Source organism: Cottoperca gobio, chromosome 14 (assembly GCF_900634415.1).
Source record: "Cottoperca gobio chromosome 14, fCotGob3.1, whole genome shotgun sequence".
Lineage (NCBI taxonomy): Eukaryota > Metazoa > Chordata > Actinopteri > Perciformes > Bovichtidae > Cottoperca > Cottoperca gobio.
Window position 1 is genome coordinate 2,632,298 of NC_041368.1, and position 23,096 is coordinate 2,655,393.

The window sequence follows — 23,096 nt, forward strand, 5'->3', positions numbered from 1 at the left end:
GCTGCACTGAGGACTTCTCAGAGAAACATGACGTGAAGATGACTTAGAAAAAGCTTTGTTCCAAACATTGCCTCTGTGAAGCTGTTGCACTTGTTTTAATGGCTGATCGACTCTCAAACTGTTGTGCTGCTTTATTTTAAGACGCGGGGTGGTTTTGCGCGTCAACAATAAGGACCATGCTGCTGGAGAGACGGTGAGCGCGTTAAAGAGCGCATTTCACTCATTGGGATTTTTATATTTAGCTTTGAGAGGGACGCGCTGGACGAGCAGCAGAGCAGTGGAAAGAGAAGACCCCGATCCCGGTGTTGCCGTCTGTCATTTTGATCCATTTGTTCCTTTTCGAGCCTCAAAAAACTTGTCGTTCATATTGCGGTGCGCGTTATCAGGCTATGTAGTGGTGAGGGCACCGTGTGTGTGAGGGGCAATAGCGGAAATTTATCTACAGCTCCGTTGGGGGTAAATGATGATGGCTGGTGGTGGCGGAGCGGCCGTGGACCATAACGGGATATACTCAAACCCTAACCTCAACAGCCTGCAGCAGCCCATTCTTGAGGCTGATAACCCGGACTCCCGCAAACGACCGCTGGAAACTCCGGCGGAGGAGGCCGGCTGTACCAAGCGCACCAACACTGGAGGTAAGAGAGATTCGCAGCAAGAAACGGCTCATACACCGTGTCTCCTCTACATGAAGTCAAATCTGTTGTTTTAGAAGCCGTTGCATGCACTGGTGGAAGTAGCAAAACACTGCCTTCAATATCAGCCCACTGCATGCACAGAAACTCCATGCAGCATAGAAGCAGATACATGCAGCACCAGTGCAGTTGGTACTTTGAAACACTGTGTTTATGGCTGCAAATCCCAGCAGAGAGAGCATGCAGTCTGGCTGACTGATGGTTGAGTAGCCTCCTCAGGTCAGCTTTGAATGTGAACCCAATCACCTCTCCACATCTGGAGTTATGCTATGAAGTCCTTCATTCAGTGGAGAACTGATGATTTGTGTGTTTAGACTTTAATATTACAGAGGAGAAGTATTTACAATAGCCTTCTGTTTGTCAGTGTGTATTGTGTTGTTGTGGTTGTTGTCTAAGAGGGATTCCCTAATGCTTACTTGTGCAGAGGCCAAAGATAAATCGTCATTTTTTTCTGAGCAACACTGTGAGGAGGCCTTTGTTGATAGATAACAAGTAGAAAAGGGGAGAGCATATGACAGAAATGTCATCGCAGTTTCTTGTAGTTCTGACATCCTGAATCGGTATTGAAGTCAAACATCTTGCAAGTAAGTCCTAGATCCTATAGTCTGGGAACCACTCCCGTATACATCTGGTCTCCCACTGGAACAGTATCACGTAGCTTCATAATGTCTTAATGGTCTAATAACTCTGAATACAAGGTGGACAATGGCTATTTAACCTTAAAGGGGAAAAAAATAACAGCTCCTGTGTTCACGTGAGACGCATGATGGATTTGTAGATTTACTGTCAGCGTTCTGGAAGATCTTTAGTGGTTTGCTTTAGGGCTAAAATGTGCTGATTTTAGAGTTATCAAAATAACACTGTCAGGAGTTAAGTGTGCATTTGGAAAACCATCCAGTGAAAAACATACAACCCTGTAAAGATAGTCGGGTTCACTCATTACCACATGTAACCTAGATTCCTATCAGAGTCAAGTTATTTAAAGGTAATCCAAATCTGTTTGGTATTTTGTCATATCTGCACATTATATGATGGTAAAATTACAATTCGGACAAAATAAAATGCAAGTAAAAACAAGTAAGTGCCCAACAAGCAGAGCTGGGCCGTGTAGATGTTGACATATTAGGACCTTTTTTTTTTGGGACTCACAATTAAATTAAAGAATAACAACAGTCTGGAAATGTAACTCATCACAGAAAGGGGGAGTTGTGAGAATAGTGACGGCTACTTGGTGGGGGGAAGACTACAGAAACACGGCAGCGCCATTTTAGCCAATTGATCCAAATTCTTTTTGCTGTAGAAAATAAAGAATGAGCAAGGAGGTGCACACTTGCTTTATTACTCATCAGTAAGATGTGGGAGTGCAGTACTGGGGATGATGGCTGATTCAGTATTCCAGCTACTGTACATCTTGTACATCTTATTTCAGCGTGTGATTGATATGGTCTGCTGCTCATGGGCACCGCTTATTCAAGAACTTAATGTTAATTAGTCGTCCATGGAGAACAGGCAGTCTCTTCACCATATGTTACTGAAATTTTCTTTGTCTGTCTTTGTTTCCCAGACACCCCACCATTCGATGATAGCCGCATTATATCCTGTTTCTAACAGTATGAGTTTGTCTTTACTGCACCTCAGAAATGTAATTTCAGCAAAGCACATAAGGACCCTTGTGCCACCAGACAGTATTTTAGAGCAGATTCAGCTCCCATATGTCCTCCATTAGCACCCCTAAAGCCACTGTAGAACAGAGCAGTCACATGGTGTTCCTGTTTCTCGGAGAGTTTTCATCATTCAGACTTCACCATGACCTCCCATCCAATATGCAGGTGATATGAATGAGTAGATGGTGTGAAATTGCATCTGGAAAATGTTAACAGATACAAAAAATACATCATTCACAGAGACAGCTCTGACTTTAAACTGCTGCCATTTCTATAATAGTAGTACACCATTTTGCCAGCCTGACTCCATGTTCTTTCAAGGAATCTCTGCATCACAGCCGCTACCTTTAGATTCTGGTGCTGCACAATCAATCGTGTCCTGATGATGGTGTAACTGAATAGGCTGCAAAGGTGTTCCAGATGGCTTCCTAAACAACCTTATCTGTGCAGATACCCGATCACTACGTAATGAAAAACAATGAGAAAATGACATTTGTAAGCGTCAATGTATTTTGTGCGTGTTAGAAAAAGGTTGACGCATGCATACTTTTAAAAATAGTCAAATACATTTCAGGAACTGTATGAACTAAACATATACAAGAATAACTAGTTTTGGAGGACCGTAAAGAGCAGATGTGTGGTTGATTTTTAATACATGTTCATCATTTGTAATGGGAACTTTTGCCTTAGTCTCTTAATGCTGACCTGACATTGTGAACACTTCATGGTTAGGTAAGGTGTAAGTATACGTAATATCTCACCAAAATGAGGTGAAATGAAATGGCAGCCAATCTTGCGGTCATTCTGTATCGGTGCTAATTTGGACCACAGCACCAAGGCTGAGCTCAGGAACTGAGGCTCTGTATGTATGTTCACATGAAATGCACATTTAGACCATTTGCAATGACTCCTACACAAAACAAACGTTTCAGAAATGTCTTGTCACACTGTGCTTGATGTAATGTGTTTTAGCATCCCCTCCCATTTCATGTGATCTACATGTGTTACATATAACATTGCAAACCCCACAGCCTGTCTGGCAATAGTGGTAGACAGCCTGATAATCCTCAGCCGTCCCTGTAATCACCAACCCCTGGACTACGTCTGATATTGATCACGTTATTCCTCCCGAACTGATCATTAACATGACTAGCAGTTACAACAAAGAGAAGAAAGCCTGTGCTCTTTCAAAGCTGAGCCCCTCGTTGTGCATTAAGAGCGGTGGACACTGAATGAGGGAAATTACTCCTCTTTTATCAGCATTGCCCTTCTCTTCCCAGAATGAACATCTTTCATTAATTTCTCTCTCTAATTACCCATAATCTGAGCCCATGTCGCTGGCAAGCATGTGCCTTCCAAAAGGTTGTGTGGCTGAGGGATTAGGTATGATCTCGTAATGTTACTAATGGAAAGGTTGGCACAGGAATGTGAGCTGAATTTTTTTATTTTTGGTGGGAAGGACACAGGTGCCCTTGCAGAGCGATGTGACGTGAGCGGACTGTGAATTTGCCAGGTGGCAGTGAAAGAGAGAATGAGAGAGAGCGATAGAAATGAAGACAGAGCAAAGCGGAGCGATAGATAGACCGTGAGAGGGAGTGGAGTCTACAGGGAGGCTGTGTCTATATACTACAGCATCTTTCAGTGAATGACACTGGTAGAATTTTCTGGAAGCCATTTGCTCCAAAAGAAAACGGGCCACGATGTTTGAGTTTGATACGAGGATGAAACTAATCAGCAACCAGGGAAAAAAGGAGTTCCCTTTTTACAGGTTCGCTGGAAAGCGCTATTAAATGAAGCTGGTCCCCCCCATGTCCACACACAGACACTTACACACATGCACATTGCAGTTTTTACACACATTCAGTCACTTAAGATACCTCTCGGCGTAAGATTTATAGGCGTAGTGATTGGCTTCATCACCCCCCTCCACCATTCTGCGGCACTGCCATTTGCAATGGTTGATGAGCCCCTCCGCCCTCTCAAACATGGCCGTCTAAGGGATTGGGGGTGGGGGAAAGGAGGAAAGGGTGGGTGGCGTAAGGCACGCTGTCTCAGATCACTCCTCCTCCACCTCCTTCATCATCTGCTTATGTTATCCGTACACCTCTTCAGCCACTGTTGAAGGTCACTCTACATGCATCCCCATTCACCGCTGAAGCCCGCTCCCCAAGCCACTTCACCTTTGTCACTTTCCACTAAAAAAGTGAGTGAATGGAGTGCCATACTTTATAGTGCTGCGTCAAAAGAGGCGGAGTAGAGGAGAAAATTCAATTTTTTGGGACCGGCATCAGGGGGTGGGGACATGACGTGCTAGATGGAAGAGGCTACCCATTGGCCGAGCGAGGTGTCAGTCCTACGTGCTGCTGCAGACGGACAGGCCACTCGATGAATATGGATGAGAGCAGTGAAAAGGGTGATGCGGCAGGGAAGACCCCCCCCCCTTCAAACCGATGCAGGCTTGAACAATGCGTGCCGTCTTTCACTGAAAACACTGAGAGCCTGCATTAGCATTTTCTCAGACAATTGAGGCTCTGGCCAGCTGCAGGCATGGCTCGGATGCTGCGGTGAAATTTCTTTTTCTGCACCCACTGATGAATTAGACCTCGGTGAAAAAGTCGACTGGCCGCATTCCTCAACACTACCATTGCACCTATGCCTAGGCTAATGTTCAGATCCCCTTTAGAGATTGTGCCCCGGCATTGATGGCGATCTGACAGAGGACTTGAGAAGCAGCAGATCTCAGAATGGGTAAGCATCTAACTCTTTTTGTCTGACTTGTTGAATTTATCCATCATGCTAGACTACGTATAATTTCATACACCGACGGCTCATTTGTCCATTATTGCTAATTTTTGTTCCATCGTCCTTGCTGCCTGTCGGCAGCAGGTTAGTCTATTGAAATGCAGAATGGGTACTTGGAGGGTAGTGAGAAGGAGGGAGGACGGTCACAAGGCATTTCCTCCTGACCCACCCCCCTTGAGTGACTTAACTAAACACATTTGGCTCAGCGTCCGTGTCTCTCCTCCAAACCATCCTTCCAGTATCGGAAGCAGGGGTTTGAACTAACACCCCACTGGCTCAGCTTCCCAATGTGCCCCACTGCTCCCTTTCCCTGGCGGATTGCAGCAACAGATTGCCATGTTTACTCTACCACATGACGCCATTAAAACCTGTTACTGTGATCTCAGACACCAGGAAATAATTAATTATTGACTAATGACAGCAAACGTGGCTGTGAAGGCGATGGAGGAAATCTTAGTGGCTTCCTCCCCTGCTGGGTTTACTCTGGTTGAAGATGAGTAGAAAGTTACGCAGTGGGTTTTGGCTTGTCCGTCAACAACAGGTCTTTGGATGTTTGGATTCTGCAATCAGCATCATTCAAATGAATTTCTTTGTGTGGCTATGATATGAGATATCTTGTGATAGGAGTGAGGGCTCAAAACCCTACTGCGACCGTGTCAGACATGCATGATCTTTATTTTTTCACCAAGGTCATTTTATTGTTATTCGTTGTGAAAAAAGCGACTGCGATATAGCATGAAATATAAGATCAGACAATGGCCAGAGATGAACATAGCTGGTTGTGTAACGTCTCTGCTCAGGTTTATCTCCTATTTCTTTTTTTAGGATGTACTCAGAAAAATGACATATTGACCAGCACCTGACATATTTACTAGCTTTTGATGGTGATTTAAATTTTCAATTTCATGTCTGTGCGTTCAGGTAAATGTATGTATGATATATTTTGGGATTTGGGATTGTCTCCACAACTATGGATAATTATTAAAGTGAAATTCCATTAACAATCATATCATTGTCTGCATATTTGTCAGAGCCATTGATTATGGGTGATGTGCACGAAAAAAAGCCTGAGTCTCAATGGAACATGAGGGGCATATTAATGCAATAAGGAGAAGAGCTCCTTGTAGGCTGTGAAATTCCTTAATGTCACAGTGTCATGTTCATTCACATCTGAATCTAATGAGTGCATTACTGAGGCAACAGGTTGGTCTCAGTGCAGGGCGGTCCATATCCATCCATCCATCCGTCTTTCCTCCCACCATGCCGGTCAAGCCCCCACATTCGATACCCTCCACAAAACATAAGATGCAGTGACATGGTGACAGACCGTGTGGATTGGCATTTGAGATCGAAAATCTGTATCATACTACACTTTAAAACGTATTAGAAATCTACAAAGATGGACAGTGCCTTTATACATCTCTGCCCGCTCAAATGACGTCACCCTTGAGGCAGCTAAAAAGGATCGAACATGACGTCATTGCATCGAAATCAGCATGCAGAGGAGATTATTTGTACCAGTCCTAAAAATGCACCTGTACTAAGTGTTTACCATGATGTCATAATATTTGGAATTCATGGGGAATTACAGCTGCTCCAAATCTACGAATATAATATTATAGATTTATTGTTGGCAGGTTCTTTAACTATATTTAGGTCCAAGCTTAAGATATTGTTGATTGACTTTTTACTAGATTTGTGATCTCAATGTGATCAGGGGTTTCTTGAACAGACACTTGGCCCACTTTAGTGCTGATTAATTCTTAATTAGCATTTTAGGAAATGAAACTTTCCCAACTAAATGGGAAAAAAAACATATTTGGCTGCAAATTCTTCAAACTGACCGATTGTCAATCACCGTCTACTACAAGCCACTGTAAGCTACAGAAGCCCCTTCCAAAATGGAGGAGATTTAGACCATCTTGGCAGTATCCCCTTTGAACAAATCTGTGGGATTGGTTCCCATATGTTCTTCTCACGTCTGTTAATTACGAAGGATCAGTCTGTATTGGCATTCATGAACTGCATGGATAATGAATTCATGTGTTTGCATTTAGTCGTCTGTGTTTTACTTTCTTTCTCAGAATATACGGGCTACTTTTTGACGTCAGATTGGACTATCAATCCAACTTTCCTTTTAATCATGTGTGAAGAATGATTAGTAACACTGGACCTGGCTTTGCATTTAGTCAGGTTTTCTAAAACTCCTTGAAAACTGTTAAAATTAGACCACTGCAAACTGGAAAGGAGGTCATCATCTACTCTACAAGAAATCTGGGACAGGACACAGAACATGTCACAGTCTGATAAAATGTGAATGCACTGAAAGCTACAAAGAACTCAAAAGGCAAACCTTCTTCCAGACACCTTCCCTTCACCAGAGGAACAGAGACACAAGATTATATTATTGCCTTTCCATATGCCATATGTCAAAGCTATGTATCCCCACTGAGATGTTTTGCTTGCTCAGGGTATTGGGGGTTGGGCACAAGTATGGTGTATACGATGATGGGCAGAGCTACTTTACGAGATGTGACCCTTTTCCACTTTGTGTGTCTTTCCCCCAGAGGAGGGTGAGTACTTCCTGAAGGTGCTGATCCCCAGCTATGCAGCCGGCTCTATAATTGGCAAAGGTGGCCAGACTATAGTACAACTGCAGAAAGAGACGGGTGCCACCATAAAGCTGTCCAAATCCAAAGACTTCTACCCAGGTAAGAATGTACACTCAGTAATTAAAATCTGTGAGCATATAGCTTATGAGAGGAGCGGTGTGATTTATTGAAGGAATGACGCTTTGGTGCAAGAGAGCATTTCACACACTAATCGTAAACACTTTCAACTTTACTTTACTGTATGTCCTCGAGGGACTAAACATGCATTTAGATGTTACAGCTGTCAGACGCAGCGTTTGAGTCTGCAGGCAATTTCTGTTTTAATTAAGTGGCTTGGCTAGCAGGTTACACCCTTCCTTGCAGGGTTTGATCATGGTTATTCACAGTTTCATGTTGGTGCATTCACTCACTTTTCTTGGAAAATTGCATGGGCCTGCCATTTTATTCCCCTCACAAATTCTGTGACGCAGAGGACACAGCATACATTGAAAGCATTAATTGTGCTGGAAAGTTTCACTCAAAAATGGCAACAGGGGAAGGATGCTCGGGAAGCTCGTGACCCCTATCATACGGAGGTCAAAACTGAACCATCTTATCCTCCAAACACAAACGCCTGAGTCTGGATGTTTGTCCTTCATGCCTCAGAGGAGGCTTCAACCTACTGAAAAATAACAGGTGCTGAGCGTCTCGCTGCTTATTAGATCCAGATGTTTTCTGTGATAATTTATGAAAGCAAATAATCCCTGTGTAGTAGAATACTTTTTACTGTATACATATTTAGAACTTATAGGATATAAGTAGCAGTGCACATGACCTCTGAAATATGAGTTGCACAAACTATGCACATGAGAAATACTATAGATGTTTTCAAATTAAAGGGTTCATGCTCAGTTCTCTTACCTAAGGCAACTACCACTATAAACAGCAAGTGCAGGGAAAGAGGATGTTCATAAAGGCTACCATCATTATTGAATCAGTCCTGTGACTTCTCTAATTTCCGCTGAGTCCTTAGGTTAGTTAGAGAACAAAATAATACACTACCTACAGGAAAAATGCACAACATGGTTTGAATTTGATCTGTTCTGTTGTGAGTTACATTGGACTGACAGATTCGTGGCAAAGAATTACCGAGCACTGGGGGAGAGCAAAAGAAAGATGTGCAAGCATAATATTACTGTACTTTTTCTTCCACTGTGTTTCTGTTAGCCATGTTCAGAAAATCTCTACGAGGCCAACTATGTTTAAGAGAATGAAGTATGGCTACTTCATTGGCATAGGAACAAATGAAAGGAGTAATATGTATCATTATTTATCTCTTTGGGGTGTAGATGTGTTCATAGGCCACCACCTGCTCGGCCCATCCCCCTACTCATTATAGTGATGAGTGAGAAGAGTTCAGGGAGAGGGTGCTGGCAAGGATTTGATTGGGTGGCTGTTCTGGCCCACACAAGCAAAATGAAACGGCTGCTACTGTACACTGCACAATAGCGAAGAGTGCCGCTTTCTGAGAAGCCAGTTGAGGCTAAAGCTTTAAATAAAACTCTAGTTGTATTAAGTATGGGCAACTTGGTGAAGTTTCTTACAGAAAGATATAGCTGTTATTACAAAATCAAAGTCAAACTTATCAGCTACATCTGTTTTACCTTCCTTCATTGTAGGATCAGTTGCAATTTAGGCTAATGCCGTTACACAGTTCACCTCCTCACCTCTCATCCTGCGGCAGCCTGACCACACTCCAACAACATTACAATCGCACTCTAGAAAAATCAACGGACAACAACCGATGCAGCCATTTTCTTCTGCAATCCTTTTTGTGATGGCTCAGTGTGAAACTCCCACCCACCACACATCTCCCATCTGTCAGAGTAAGACATGGGACCATGAATTCAAAGGTCTTGATAGGAACTGTACAACTGGGTCCTGCTGTGGCAGACTGAGATGGATGAGCAGAGATAGTGAAGGGTGTGGATGATACATGATTGTATGTGAGCCAGGGGACAGGGGGGCAGGCCCAGAAATAGCCTGTTTCAATCTCTCTCTGTGGACACGACCCCTCTACCAGCTGTAGTCAAGCTGCTCAAACACACGCCAAGTTTCCCCTTTCCTCCTCTTTCCGCTCACTGTTTCTCTCAGATTTGGTTCCTGGTAGTTTGGAGAGTTCAGGCCAGAAGGGATGACATCATACTTGTCTTAAAATGTTGTTTGCATGCTTGCCTCCTAACACATGGGCAATAACTGTTTTTGTTTTTATTACATGGTTTGAACCCATCTGAACTGTTTCATGGCTCGATTACTTGAGCCCCCATAAATGCAGCACTCTGTGCATTCACCCACTCGTACCGTGCATTCAGCAAACGGACACACCTACTCACACCTACTTACACATATCCGCATATTTAAGCAGAGAGCCGTGGGAGTTAAGGATTTAAACATAAACTTAGAAAGAAGACTTCAAACGCCTTTGCTTGGTGCAGCTGGCCTCTGGCCAAGTACATGTATCGAGTAACTTTGTACATCACGAACAGATGAGACTGTTGTGATGTCATAGAAACACTGGGTGTATGTTTTCCATTATGTGATCATTAAATTGTCAGTCACAATATGTGACCTCATACTGGAAAACAAGAAAAAAGAAGATATTTCCTTCTAAAAGTAACTTCAGAAATAGCACAGTTTGTTGTTTTTCAACTGCATCTCCAGATGCAGTATATACTGTACACACTAATGCTCCCTATAGGGCAGTATCAAATCTGTCTGATATGACATCATGGGCAGGGATTTCAAACTAATGGAAACTGCAGCCTTTTTCTTTCTTCAGATTCATGTCATGCTTCCAGTGAGTTTCTGGTGACCGACTTCCACCAGGAGCAGATGTTACACTGTAGTATTCTGAAGTATTGTTCTGCTTGGTACTAATGTTGTTTTGGAGAGCAAGCCTCTCCGTATGCCCGATCTGCAAGCACAATATCTGATGTGTCAATACACAGCAACCAAACAGCTGCTGCAATTTCTTTTTGTGATCCGCAAAGATCCGTTGATTAAAAAGGCACTTCACAAATTCAACACACGGAGGTCAGTTTACTTGTGACTAGTGCCTGTGGAAATAGTTCATGATGTAATATCACAGTTATCTTAGCTTGGGGTTATAGACTATACATTTTTATTGAAAGCTTAGGTGGTGAGTTTTAAAAATACTACCAGGAGGGGGGGGGGGGGGTCTAATGAAATACTACCGAGTTGCATTATTGGAAATAAAGGCCCCCGCATTTTTAGAGCTTGACGCCATACTAAAAGCCAGGATATCTCAGCCTCAATCCTCCTCTTACAAGTCCCCAAACTTTATGGACGTGCAATACTAAATCGCCAAAATACTCCTTTAAATAATGAGCATCTCCCCCAAACTAGTGACTCACATAGCTGCTCGTGGTGACTAGTGCTTAGTTAGCAGTTATGCGAGTCACTAGTTTGGGGGGGAATGTTTTTAATTTAAAAGGCCATTTTGGCAATTGCTATGCTAGTTACTTTTAGCAGCCATAAGTCTTGAAATGATTTTCCTTTTCTTTGTAGGCTTCTTTAGCCAATTTCAATTGAGCCTTGAGAAATTCTAGCAGTACACTTCAAATTAATCAAATTGTTTGTGTTTGCAATGGCTTGTTGTTTGCACCCAAAATAATGCCTGATTTGCTTTTAATTACTGCGAACTGTGTTGCAATTCCATACAACACGAATGCTTCCAGGTAGGCCTATACACTATCATTAATCTTGACGTGCACTATTTTGGCCATGAGTAAAGAAGATATATCTTTGCTTCATCATTTTTAGCCTCATTCACTGTGCAGAAAGATGTCCTCACATGAAATCGGTTTAGTGTCATGTGACCACCAGTTGTTTTCCAGTTCATTTCGTTTTAGTAATGGCTGCTCGTCATCGCAACTCTCAAGCCTCTTTTATTTTGTTTATTTGATGTATTTGATTTGGATTTCTGATACATACTTGTCAAACTTAATAGTCTGTTTTAGTTGTTAAATATTTGTTAATGGAGAAGTCTGGTGCTATTCACTGTTTTCCTTATTGTCAACAAATCCTGCGTAAAGACCATGAATGAATCGATCCTATATTTTCTTCCTCTGTGCCATTAAGCTCCATAATGGCACAGAAAAGTACTAAGAATGAGACACACTGTTTTGCTTTGTGACATAATTTTTTTTAGAAAAGCAAGCAATATGGCAACAATGTGACATGATGAAAGAAATCAACTCTGGGATTTCCAACAAAAACATTCCTTCTCAATTTGTAGTGTGAATAATTACTTTAAAAGTCTGCTGATGTGATGACTGTATTTATGTGTGAAACTTTATGCGTGACATGCTAAGAGTCTGAATAAATCAGAGAAAGGTTTTGTACAGAGGTAGGTTCTCATCACAGAGAAGCTTAAGCAAGACAGAAGTATTGAAACTTTCTTACTTCAAGATAGAGTCATTGGTCTCATGGGGAAAGCTGAAGGCTGAGATGTGTGCTCTCAGGGGCAATGACACATTTCTCTCCCCTCCTGCCAACAAGAGGACGAGCCAACTCTTACTGCAATTCAAAGCCCAGAGCTTTTATTATGAATTTGTCATCCTCAAGGAGAGACAGAAGGCAAAAGCTGGTGCTAGCAATTTAGGAAGTGAAAAGTATTGACAATAAAAATGAAACATTCAGATAGTTTCATGTCCTGTTCATGGTGTCTCATCTGGGACAAAAGTCATAGTCTTATATCATGGTCTCTGCCATAGGATAAACTGACCTGGACGCATGACTGACATTCCTTGAAGACCCTTTTAGATACAGAGATGTTAGAAGCTGCTGTACCAAGTGAAGTAGAGGGACTTCCTCACCCGGCTATGAATGTTGGAAAAGTGAATAAAAAGTGATATGGACGTGTTGCGGCACTCAAGATGGTCTAGTTTATTATTTGTTGTATTGAGGTAGAGCAAGCTCAGTCTAGGTAAATTCCAATCTTGTTTGTCTCATTTTCACTGGATTTTGGACATTTTAGCAATGATATTGTATGAGGAGTGCATGTACCAACATAAAAATCTACAACAGGTCAAGTGCCTGTATCAAGAATGACAGGCAGGTCGAACACAACAAAGAGCAGCGCCAACCATGCTTCTGTCCGAAGCTCTAAAAGATTTAATTTATAGGTTGCTTGTTTTTCTTTCAGCAGGAGTTTTCTTTTAGTTTATTTTCATCACTTTTGGTAAAAATGTCAAATATGCAGGACATGTATCTTCAACAGTTTTATGTTAATGTTCTTCGTGCATTATCTAGCCCTTTATGTCTATTATCAAGAACTTAACTAGCAAACTATGGCAATAAGGTCAATTGCAGGTCAGGCTTTTCCCATTTTACCCATTTAGAGATTCCTACTGCTTTTCCTGATATGCCTGAGCTGACCTATTGACAATTTACATAGTATGTCTATGGCAAGAAGCCAATCAGGTCTTACTCAGTTCTGATAAATGGCTTGTACGACCCAATCTTGTCATTTGAGATTCAATTGAATTAGAAAAGGAAATGCCAATGATGAAGTAGAGCAGCACCTCTAAGATACAAGATCAGCTGGTTTTCCCATTTACAAATTTTACTCAATTAATGTAAAGTATTTGCTTATTCAGATGTATGCTCTCTATGCCATCTATGAAAATGGTGTGACGTTTCCATTTCACAATCAAAAAAGAGTAAAATGTTAAAGAGAGCAAGACAGAAAGGTTGATACAAAAGGGAGAGTGTTTTTAAAAATGCAAGCAAGTATAAAGGACTCGCTGTTGCATCACCTGTTTTACACGGCTCGGCCCCTTTACCATGGCAACGGAATGCTAGTTGGGTCGTCAATGTGGGTGTAGAAAGAAGCCTCGGGGGGAACAAGCTTGTGTTTAGTCTGTTAGAGCTGCAAGGCAAGGACGAGCTCAGTATTACAGCCCTGAAAGAATTACATCATTGAAGTGGAACCCTTCTTCCCCCCTGTGTCGCTAACCAAGCACGGTTCTTTCTTTCAGCTGTTTTCTGTTGATTGTGTAAATGGGGGAAGCGGGGAATAGATTAGTAATTGGGTGTCTTTGTGAAATGTCAAGGAACATTTTTCATTGCCAGGAAACCTTAATGTAAATGTAGATTTAAGACCAACCCTTAGCAAATCCCTAAAAATCTTCTCGCCAAGTACCCACTCAGAGCACAAAATAACTAATAACAGTAACTAATCATTTGTGTTTGTCCTCTTCCAACTTCCTCATCACAGGAACAACAGAACGTGTCTGTCTGATACAGGGTACAGTCGAAGCCCTCAATGGTGTCCATAACTTCATTGCGGAAAAAGTCCGCGAGATGCCCCAGAGCGCCCAAAAACCTGAACCAGTCAGCATACTGCAGCCACAGACCACTGTCAACCCAGACCGTGTCAAACAGGTGAGATACTGTTCAGTCATAAGGTCATGAGGATGTGTTGTCACTTCCAGGACACCTTGTTTATTAGTCACCAGTCGTTCTTGTTCTCTGGGCCATGACCCTAATTCTGGAAGGGTCAGGAAAATGTGAGAGTATGTGGTTATTTTTACCTACAGTCTTTCATAGCTAGACAGAGCCATGTGGCAGCTGCAGCCTAAACCCCTGGGATTAACAAATCGCTGAGTAAAGCAAGGGCTGGGATAGTACTCTGACTCAGTGAGAGATATCCCTCTTTCTGTCAACCCTTCGTGCTGTTACATATTTACCTTGTTACCTTTTTTTGCTACTTTAATCTTTCTATTTATCTACAGGCCAAATTGATCGTGCCCAATAGCACAGCTGGGCTGATCATTGGCAAAGGCGGAGCCACAGTGAAAGCCGTGATGGAGCAATCAGGGGCTTGGGTGCAACTCTCCCAGAAGCCAGAGGGCATCAACCTGCAGGAGCGGGTGGTAACCATCAGTGGGGAGCCTGAACAGAACCGCAAGGCTGTGGAAATCATAGTACAGAAGATCCAGGAGGACCCTCAGAGCAGCAGCTGCCTCAATATCAGCTATTCCAACGTCTCGGGCCCAGTGGCCAACTCTAACCCCACCGGCTCCCCCTACGCTAATACGGCTGAGGTGCTGCCAAATGCAGCCGCAGCAGCTGCCACTGCCTCCAGCCTTCTGGGCCAGGCCGGCTTGACAGGAATGGGTGCCTTCCCTGCCACCATGTCCAGTTTCTCTGGCAATGATCTGCTGGCCATCACCTCAGCCCTCAACACGCTGGCCAGCTACGGCTACAACACTAACACCCTAGGTCTGGGCCTCAACCCTGCAGCTGCTTCTGGGGTCCTTGCTGCAGTAGCTGCTAGTGCCAACCCGGCTGCTGCTGCTGCAGCTAACCTATTGGCCTCCTACGCTAGTGATGCCTCCGGCAGTGCTGGCCACCCTGCTGTAGGCCTCGGGGGGTTCTCCCTGGGTTCTCTAGCAGCTGCTACAGGGGCTTCCAATGGTTACCTAAATGCAACATCCCCACTGATGGCCTCCTCCCTATTGGCAACAGAGAAGATGGCGGATGGGGCCAAGGACGTGGTTGAGATCGCTGTGCCCGAGAATCTGGTTGGTGCCATTTTGGGGAAAGGAGGGAAAACGCTGGTAGAGTACCAAGAGCTAACAGGAGCCCGCATCCAGATCTCCAAAAAGGGAGAGTTCATTCCTGGTACTCGGAACCGTAAAGTTACCATAACAGGGTCGCCAGCCGCTACGCAAGCAGCGCAGTATCTGATCAGCCAGCGGATCACTTACGAGCAAGGCGTGCGCGCTACCAACCCACAAAAGGTGGGCTAAAAGGAAAAGAAGAGGAAAGAAGGAAAGGATGAAGACAGAGATAGAAAGGAATTGAGAGAGTCACGATGAATAGAAAAAAGAAGCGTCCAAATATCTGTTCAATATTTCAGTATCAAATGAAAGAATCACAAAGGAGGAGGTGGGGGAGACAACCAAGATAAGTGTGTGTGATATGTGAATGTGTTTTAAGGACTGATGTCCTGATGTTTTTTAAAAGTTTGTGTCGAGTCCTTTTGACGATGGTGATCAGCGTAAGCTGAACTGGTCCACTGCCAAGCTGCAGATTCAAGGGTGAGGCCGCAGGGTTTCACCCTCCTCCAAAACCTCATAGCTGTTTTCCTATTTTTGTTTGGGTTTTGTTGGTTTTAATTTCAGTTGCAAACCTCAGCTCCCGGCGAGTTGAGCCAGTCAGATGAAGTTCCAGCCAGCTGATAGAGCTGTTTTACAAACCTTGCTCTTTGTATACAATGCAGAAGGTATTGTTAACAGGGTAGAAGTTTTGAGGCACCTGAGGTCATCTCAGTCTATGGGGAAGCAATCTGAGTATAATTTCTTTAAAGAAGTCGTATCTAAGTTGACACATGTTGAATTCTGGCTCATATCATAATTGAACTTTCTAAATTTGGGTATTTTATATTTTCATCCTTTATTTATTGACATGGTCTCATTCAAACACAAATAGATTATTTAAACCTGTGAATGCAGGTTGATCTGAATGTAAAAACAATATTAGCCTATTGCTATTTTTTATTTACAGGGATCAAATATTGTGTTGCAGTGAAAGAAATGTATAACTCAAACCCAGTCTGAACTTTACGGTTGCTGTCTGCAAGTATAGTTCAGGGGTTGAATAATCAATGTGAGAGGATAGAGGAGACACACAGGAATGTATGAATATATTTTACACGAACACACATAGATAATGCTCCCACAAACACTGAAACATATTTGCATATTCAGTCACAGCTACAAACACACATAAATATGTTGTTTAACCCTTTCTTGGTGCTATAGGATTAGGTTTTTATCTCCTTTACCATGAAATCAGAATCTCTCCGGCGACTATTCTCTTGATTTTAAAAAGCTGATGTGTCGTCCAGCCATTAGTAACCCATTGGATCTGACACAGCCTCTCACCTAATGAAAAAGGATTGATTTCAGCCTTTCATGATGAAAAGCAATCCAGTCTTAATATTTCCAGTCCATCCTCGCTCCCAATGCAATCTTTTCTTTTCTTCTTCTAAAAATTGGCTATACAAAAAATTGGTTATTGGCTATAGATTTCACCTGAAAATATGTTTTCCTTAGTCACACATTTGTTACTTACCAGAATTAATTTAAAGCTCAGACTACCTTGATGCAGTGTCCAACCAGTTCAGTCGGCAAAGGGAGCAAAGCACTACAAAAGCATTTTGGTATGAAAAGCTGTATGAACCAATATCTGTGAACAAAGAAACTATTGCCTTTACATTAAGGGTACCAAATAGTCAAGAGACACACACCAATGAAAGGGAAGTTGAATGACACTTGAAAACAAGGTTTGGACTCAATTTTTCTGTGAGCCTTCCTTTCCAATTTACATCAAGACAAAAAAAAAAGAAGCGATACTTCAGTTCATCCAGACAGCCTGTTATCGTTCCCAAAACACGTTAACACTCACTAACTGCGTGTGGAGCGCGTAATAAAACATCATGAAATGTTTTGGCATCGTTGTCTTTTATGGGCAATTGTTTGTCTAATGCAGGGAGGCTAATTGTCTAGAGCATTTCCAAGCACTCGAAGATTACCTTGGCTTCCTTCTGTGCTGCTATCCGTGGTGTTCATCCTGAGTACACTGGGTCTCTGAAGACTGCACTGTGAGACATTAATAACACAATGTAAAGCATGTCTGTCCCTGCTGGGATGTGAGTATATTTTAATGTGCACATCTATGTCACATAAACAAGACCTACCAATACTGACAGAAGGGATATTTCCACAAGAGCATTTATACTCCAGCGTCTTGTGATGTTTCTGTTTACCAGTACCAATGCACTGCACTTAAATTAGCAGACGTTTTCTGATCAGCAAACCACAAATTATTCCCACCACACTTTCCTGCACTCTCCAGTCCTATTATGTACACTTCCCCACTTAAAAAAACATCTTTCAATTGTCCCTATCAACCCAAGCTCTATGATCAGCTTCCTGAATACACGGCTGTGAGGGCTGGTGCTGAGTAGTGTCCAAAAAAATCAGAACCACTCCCGTTTTTGGGGAACTTCAATGAATAGCCTCTTCTCTTTTCATTTTCATAGTTCATGTTTAAAAGCAAATGGATTTGAAAGTGTTTTAAACAACTCTTTGTGTCTGAACATTGCAACAGTGAGCCTTTCTTCCTAACTGAAATCTCTCCTTTCACTACGTGTCTGGAAGGCTTCACGGTCATCCATAACTACAATCTGGCCACAAATGAAATCATAGCATAAGATAAACTTTTACTGCCCAATATTTTAGCATATAATAAGATACAAGCACAAAACAAGGGGATGTTTTATCAATGCAACTGGACTGCTTGATTGCAGAGAGTTCTCCGTCAAAGCTCTCTGATCATTACATTCTGCCAGATACTATTTCTCTCTGCCCTTCATTAACTTTCCTCTTTCTCTCAACATTTTATTCCCCTGCATGTTGCTGTTTCTCACCGTTCTGAGATTCCTCCTGTGTCCTAATCCCAGTCTGTGCTTCTTCCTACACTGTGCTCTCCCCCTCTTTCTCCTTGCTCCTGTCTTGTCTTCTCATGGGTGGTGTGCTGGTGGTGGGGGTTATGCACTATAGGTCAAAAGGGTATGAAAATATTTTCCCAGGCCGTAGAGTTCACAAGGCTTAAATGCACAGAAAACACCTGCCTCCAAAACTGTGACACCCACAAGACCAACCAGCAACGTTAGCGCAAAGTATCAAATTCCCTCTATAAGAAGAACAAGTAGGATTTAGACAAGTTTAGACCGTGAACTATGTATGGCCTTCTAAGGGAAGAGAAAGTACTGTTTTTTCTTCCAAAAGAAGGCAAATCTTGGTTGAATAGATATTCATGTGTCGGCTGAACAAACTTAGCTCAAGTTTCAGCCTCTAAACAAAGTAGTAAGGACAGAATGCATAAGATAGTGAGCGTAAGGTGGGAACTTGTTTGTGACCTCAAGCCGAAACAATGACATCCTTTATGCATATCCTCTTATCTGAAAATGACTAGAATTCATTTCTGTGGAATACAGTATGTCATGTCATATGATCTATATGTACTTTATTGTAGCTATTCTAGTTTGTAGTCCAAATGCAGTCCAGCGTTGTCGATACAATGTGAACTATGTTATATTTGTGTGGATGATGAGAGTGCCAACTAAGCCTGATTAAGATTAGCTTTGCGATTTGTTTGTGCATTATGATGACTCATCATCAACCGGTGGTGTCCATATTTCTGTCATTGATGATTTAGTTTGACAGTAAGAAAATGTAAAGAATATTGGAAGCAATATAGTAGCATGTTGTCCTGTTTTGTGTTTTATGTCTGTTGTATGAACCTTTGAAATTACTAAGATTTTTGAATGAATAGGTTTACATGTACTTTTTGTAAGTTATGAAAATGCTGCTATTTGATAAGTAAACTATACAAAATATTTTAGTTGAAAAGATGTCTGGTCTGTTGATTAGAAACATGCTCTAAAAGGCTGGAGCATAAAACGAGGTGTATAGAATACTATACAGTATTGGTAAGATAGTAAAAGTAATAATAGACTCCATAGTACAACCTGTGCCAAACTACACCTCCGCAGCTTCTGAAATTGTAGATGTGCGATCAAATGTTAGCTATCAATAACTTGTTTAGAAGTGCTGATCAAGTGCCAATCAAACACTGTCTTTTAAGTTAAGAAAAGATAATCAAACACATTACTTAAGAAAACAAAGGACAATAACTTTTTGTGCATTGTTTTATCCCATAGGTACATAGAGTAAGAGTTAAAGATTGTGATTTTTATGGATCCATGTTGTTTTACACTCCATGCATCCCTTGTGTGTTCGTTTGACCTGTGGCTTAAGTACTGCTGTCTCACAAATGTCTCTATAGGCCAGCATGGACTAAGCATAACATGTTATAAGCATTCATAACATACCATTAACAATCAAAAATGTGTTTGTGGAGTTAGGTGTTATCTTTTTGCACGTCTTCTATTGCATGGTATCAAAGTAAATTATGGAGGAAAAAAATTACAAAAATTTGCGAGGTGTCTCGCAACATTCAAAGACATAACGCTGCATGCAGTCAAATGTAAAGCACTTAAGTTTACTCGCCTCATGTTAAGAAAAGTTGTTTTTTATGTTGTGAGTTGGGAGGGAGCTCATTATTGTCATGTTGGCCCAAAAAAAAGACGCACACACACATCTCAGATCAAATTCTCATCAATCAAGTTCATGTCTCTAAACATCATCAGAGAATATATTTTGATTTTAGGTACAGTGAGGAGTATTACAAATGTGAAACAAGCAAACGTGAAAATGTTATCCAGTGCATTGGCTCCTTTTGTTTTACCTTTTTAGGATATCGGACATGCATTTATTTTACAAACAGGTTGAACCTCATATAACCTGTCCCATAATGTTTTTAGAATTCTTTTTTATGCCACAGCTTGAAAGCCCAGATCTAATCTATGAATGTACACATTTACTCTTTTTTTTATTTCTGTCGAATGTCATCTGTCTTTAATGTAAATTCAGGGCAGGAATGTCAAATTCATGTAGAGTTAATATCTATGTCAATAACAGATTTCAGCTATAGTCAGGTAGGCCTCACACGGCCATAGTCATGAACCAGATATGTTTTAACACAACTTCCGATTTGCTGTCAACATTATCTTGTTTGTTTGGTGTTGCATAAATGCACTTTACTGATCAGTGGGTCATATTGGGTGTGAAATGAAGCAAACCATGTTGACTTTCAACAGTATGTTTTTTTTGTTTTCATTCGTTGTTGCTCTGATGTTACTTTTATTTATTTATTCCCTGATCCTGTTGGGTCTCATGAATGATGGAAAGGGCTGGAGTCTCAGAAAAAATAGAAAAGTAGCACCTGTTTGCTCACTCGAAGGTTTCTCCTTCACATTCCCTTCAGCACAGGTTTGTGTCAATTACTGAGTGCTTTGTTTTTAACTAACTTGGAGGGGTCTGTACACTTTGTTCTTTTGTGTCCTCTTTTGCTTTAAATGACAAATTAGCAAATTGTGATTGAAGCACTGGGCTGAAGGTACTGAGGGATCCACGTCTGGCTCATATAACAGTCAGATCTGAGAGACATAATCGGCACCATCAAAATGAAGATGCCTCTGCCACCTCGACACGATACAAATCACACAGAAGAAACCTATTAGACTTTGTGTGGCAAAGGCCATGTTAATTTCTCTTATTATGTTGTGTCACAAACCCCTGTCGGTGTATTTACTACTTCACATCTGAATGACAAACAAATTACAGTATCATTCCAGAAAATGTTATATGTTTATTTTTTATTTTCACTCCAAATGTGTCCAGGACATTCATCCGCCTCCACGGAGCCCTTTCACAAGAAGGCTAGGACTGGTTTTAAACACTGCAAACTTGCTAAGACTCCTTGCTCCTCTCTTAAAACCTCTTCTCTCTGAGTGTCACTCGCTCAGCATACACGACATCTCGATTTGTGTTCCATTACACTGAGCACCTGCTACTGTGTCCGCCCTTTAAACGGATTAAGGTATTTCTGAGCCCTTTCGACTGAGAAAATACAGGATTCTTTGCCAACCTGACATGAGGCCATTTCTGTCTTTGACCCTCTGAACCTCCCATGAACTTAATTGACCTTCTCCATCTCCAAGAACTCATGTATGTGTTGGATATTTTACACCACTTTATCTGTCAAACTCTGCAAGACTGTTCGTTTGTTTTCTGGTTATCTGGACAATTCTGCAGGGTTGAACGCTTGCTTAAGTGTAAACTGAAGAAAGCATGCCAGTACCTTGCAACCATTTTCATGTCATTGTACATTTTCTTTCCGGGTTCGGTTTTACTTTGTTTAACCTCTGTTCAATCCATCTCAAAAAAATGGACTGACAGCATAAGATCAAATATTCCAACCTAAGAAAAGTGATGTTTTGTTGATTGGGTACATTTCTCTTTGATATTAATGACAACGGTTCTGTCTTTCATTTGTGACGAGAAGAATCTGTGAAAGTCTGCAGTATTAACTACCTAAAGGGCTTTCTGGGGCAGCATTTATATGTCTTTTAAAATGAAAAGGTCCTCTGAATATATTCAGAAATAAGAGGAAAATGTCTTGTGCCATATTAGAAAAAGTCTGAAGGCTTTTTATGGCAAATATTTGTCAGCAAGAGTGCCAAATAATTCCATACTGAGCCAAAAGGCAGCCAGCCTACATTACTAAATGTTAGATCACTGAAATGGTTACGTCCCATTTCCACTCCCCTTGAAAAGCATCACCCTAAGTGTACAATGTTTGAGCTCATGTACCATTATTGTTATGCTGCCAGTCTGTTTTCTGCTTTTGTCAGAGAAACATCTCAGAAGCAGTATTTTTTCTAAGTGATACACTGTTGGTAAAAAAAGACAACAGCTACTATGGTGAGGAAATGAGAGGGTTTTAAAAGTGTCATTGTTTTTATTATTAGTTTATTTGAACATTATTCATTAATAGATTTAACGGTAATGACTATTTAATGTAACTGTAGTACTGTGTTTGTAAAAGAAATTCAGTGAGTTGTGTTTTATGACTCGTGGACTACCAGTGAAGTCAGCATTTCAGTGTTAAATAATTGAATTGTTTTTTAAAGATTATTTTTGCGACGGCAACAAAGAGTCATTATAAATGTTCATTTTAACATCACTTGTCTTCTGTTCCTTTTATTCTCCACCTAGTCCCGCTACGCTGTCTCACTTGAGTGAAAGGTCGAGTGTTTTATAATTGCAGCCAGCGCGTTCTATGAATAGATCGATTTCTGGTGTGCTCAATCTGAGCACAATTTAATTGTGAACAAGGGTTATGTTTACATGGGCAAAATGCTCATATAATGAGGAATCAGATTATGGTGCAACAGTTATGTGGTGAAAAGCAGTGTGTGTGTGGGGCTGATACTGAATTACTCTGTGAGGCCTTAATGTCATGCATGCTCATGTTTAGCAAGTGTGTTCATCTTAGCTTAGCGCACTGACATTTTCTGATTAACACTAAACACAAGGTTTTAAGAATATATCCAAGCTAAATAATTTAACGGGTAATTGCTCATAGACCAAGGTATTGGACATATTGAATTTTCACCTGATTATGCACTAGATGAAAAGTTAATGGTTATAACAATTCATCCTGATGGGAACATCAATTATGTCGCTCAGGTTGAATCAAGCAGTAGTAGATATTTCTGTCTGGACCAAAGTGGTGTAAATCAGATTTCCTTCGAGAATGGTCCCTTCAGTTGGATAATATAACTG

General features: G+C 41.4%; 1 protein-coding gene across 2 annotated transcripts; it reads left to right on the forward strand.

The window, feature by feature from the left end:
* The first annotated feature begins 114 nt into the window (after positions 1 to 114).
* nova1 (NOVA alternative splicing regulator 1) lies at positions 115 to 22,494 on the forward strand. Of its 2 annotated transcripts, none has more exons than XM_029447763.1 (4): positions 115 to 635; positions 7,726 to 7,869; positions 14,051 to 14,217; positions 14,568 to 22,494. In XM_029447763.1, the coding sequence occupies exons 1-4, from the start codon at positions 461 to 463 to the stop codon at positions 15,585 to 15,587; spliced, it is 1,506 nt and encodes a 501-aa protein (XP_029303623.1). In that variant the 5' UTR covers positions 115 to 460; the 3' UTR covers positions 15,588 to 22,494. The 2 variants fall into 2 exon arrangements, with proteins under 2 accessions (XP_029303623.1, XP_029303624.1); XM_029447764.1 differs by lacking the exon at positions 115 to 635 and adding an exon at positions 4,808 to 5,104.
* The last annotated feature ends 602 nt before the right edge of the window (positions 22,495 to 23,096 follow it).

What these genes read in the sequence shown, in the direction of transcription:
- nova1 (XM_029447763.1), top strand. Translation starts at nt 461, where the DNA reads ATGATGATGGCTGGTGGTGGCGGAGCGGCCGTGGACCATAACGGGATA. An exon ending in ATCCAAAGACTTCTACCCAG is followed by an intron (nt 7,870 to 14,050) that starts GTAAGAATGTAC and finishes TCCTCATCACAG; the next exon opens with GAACAACAGAACGTGTCTGT. An exon ending in ACCCAGACCGTGTCAAACAG is followed by an intron (nt 14,218 to 14,567) that starts GTGAGATACTGT and finishes ATTTATCTACAG; the next exon opens with GCCAAATTGATCGTGCCCAA.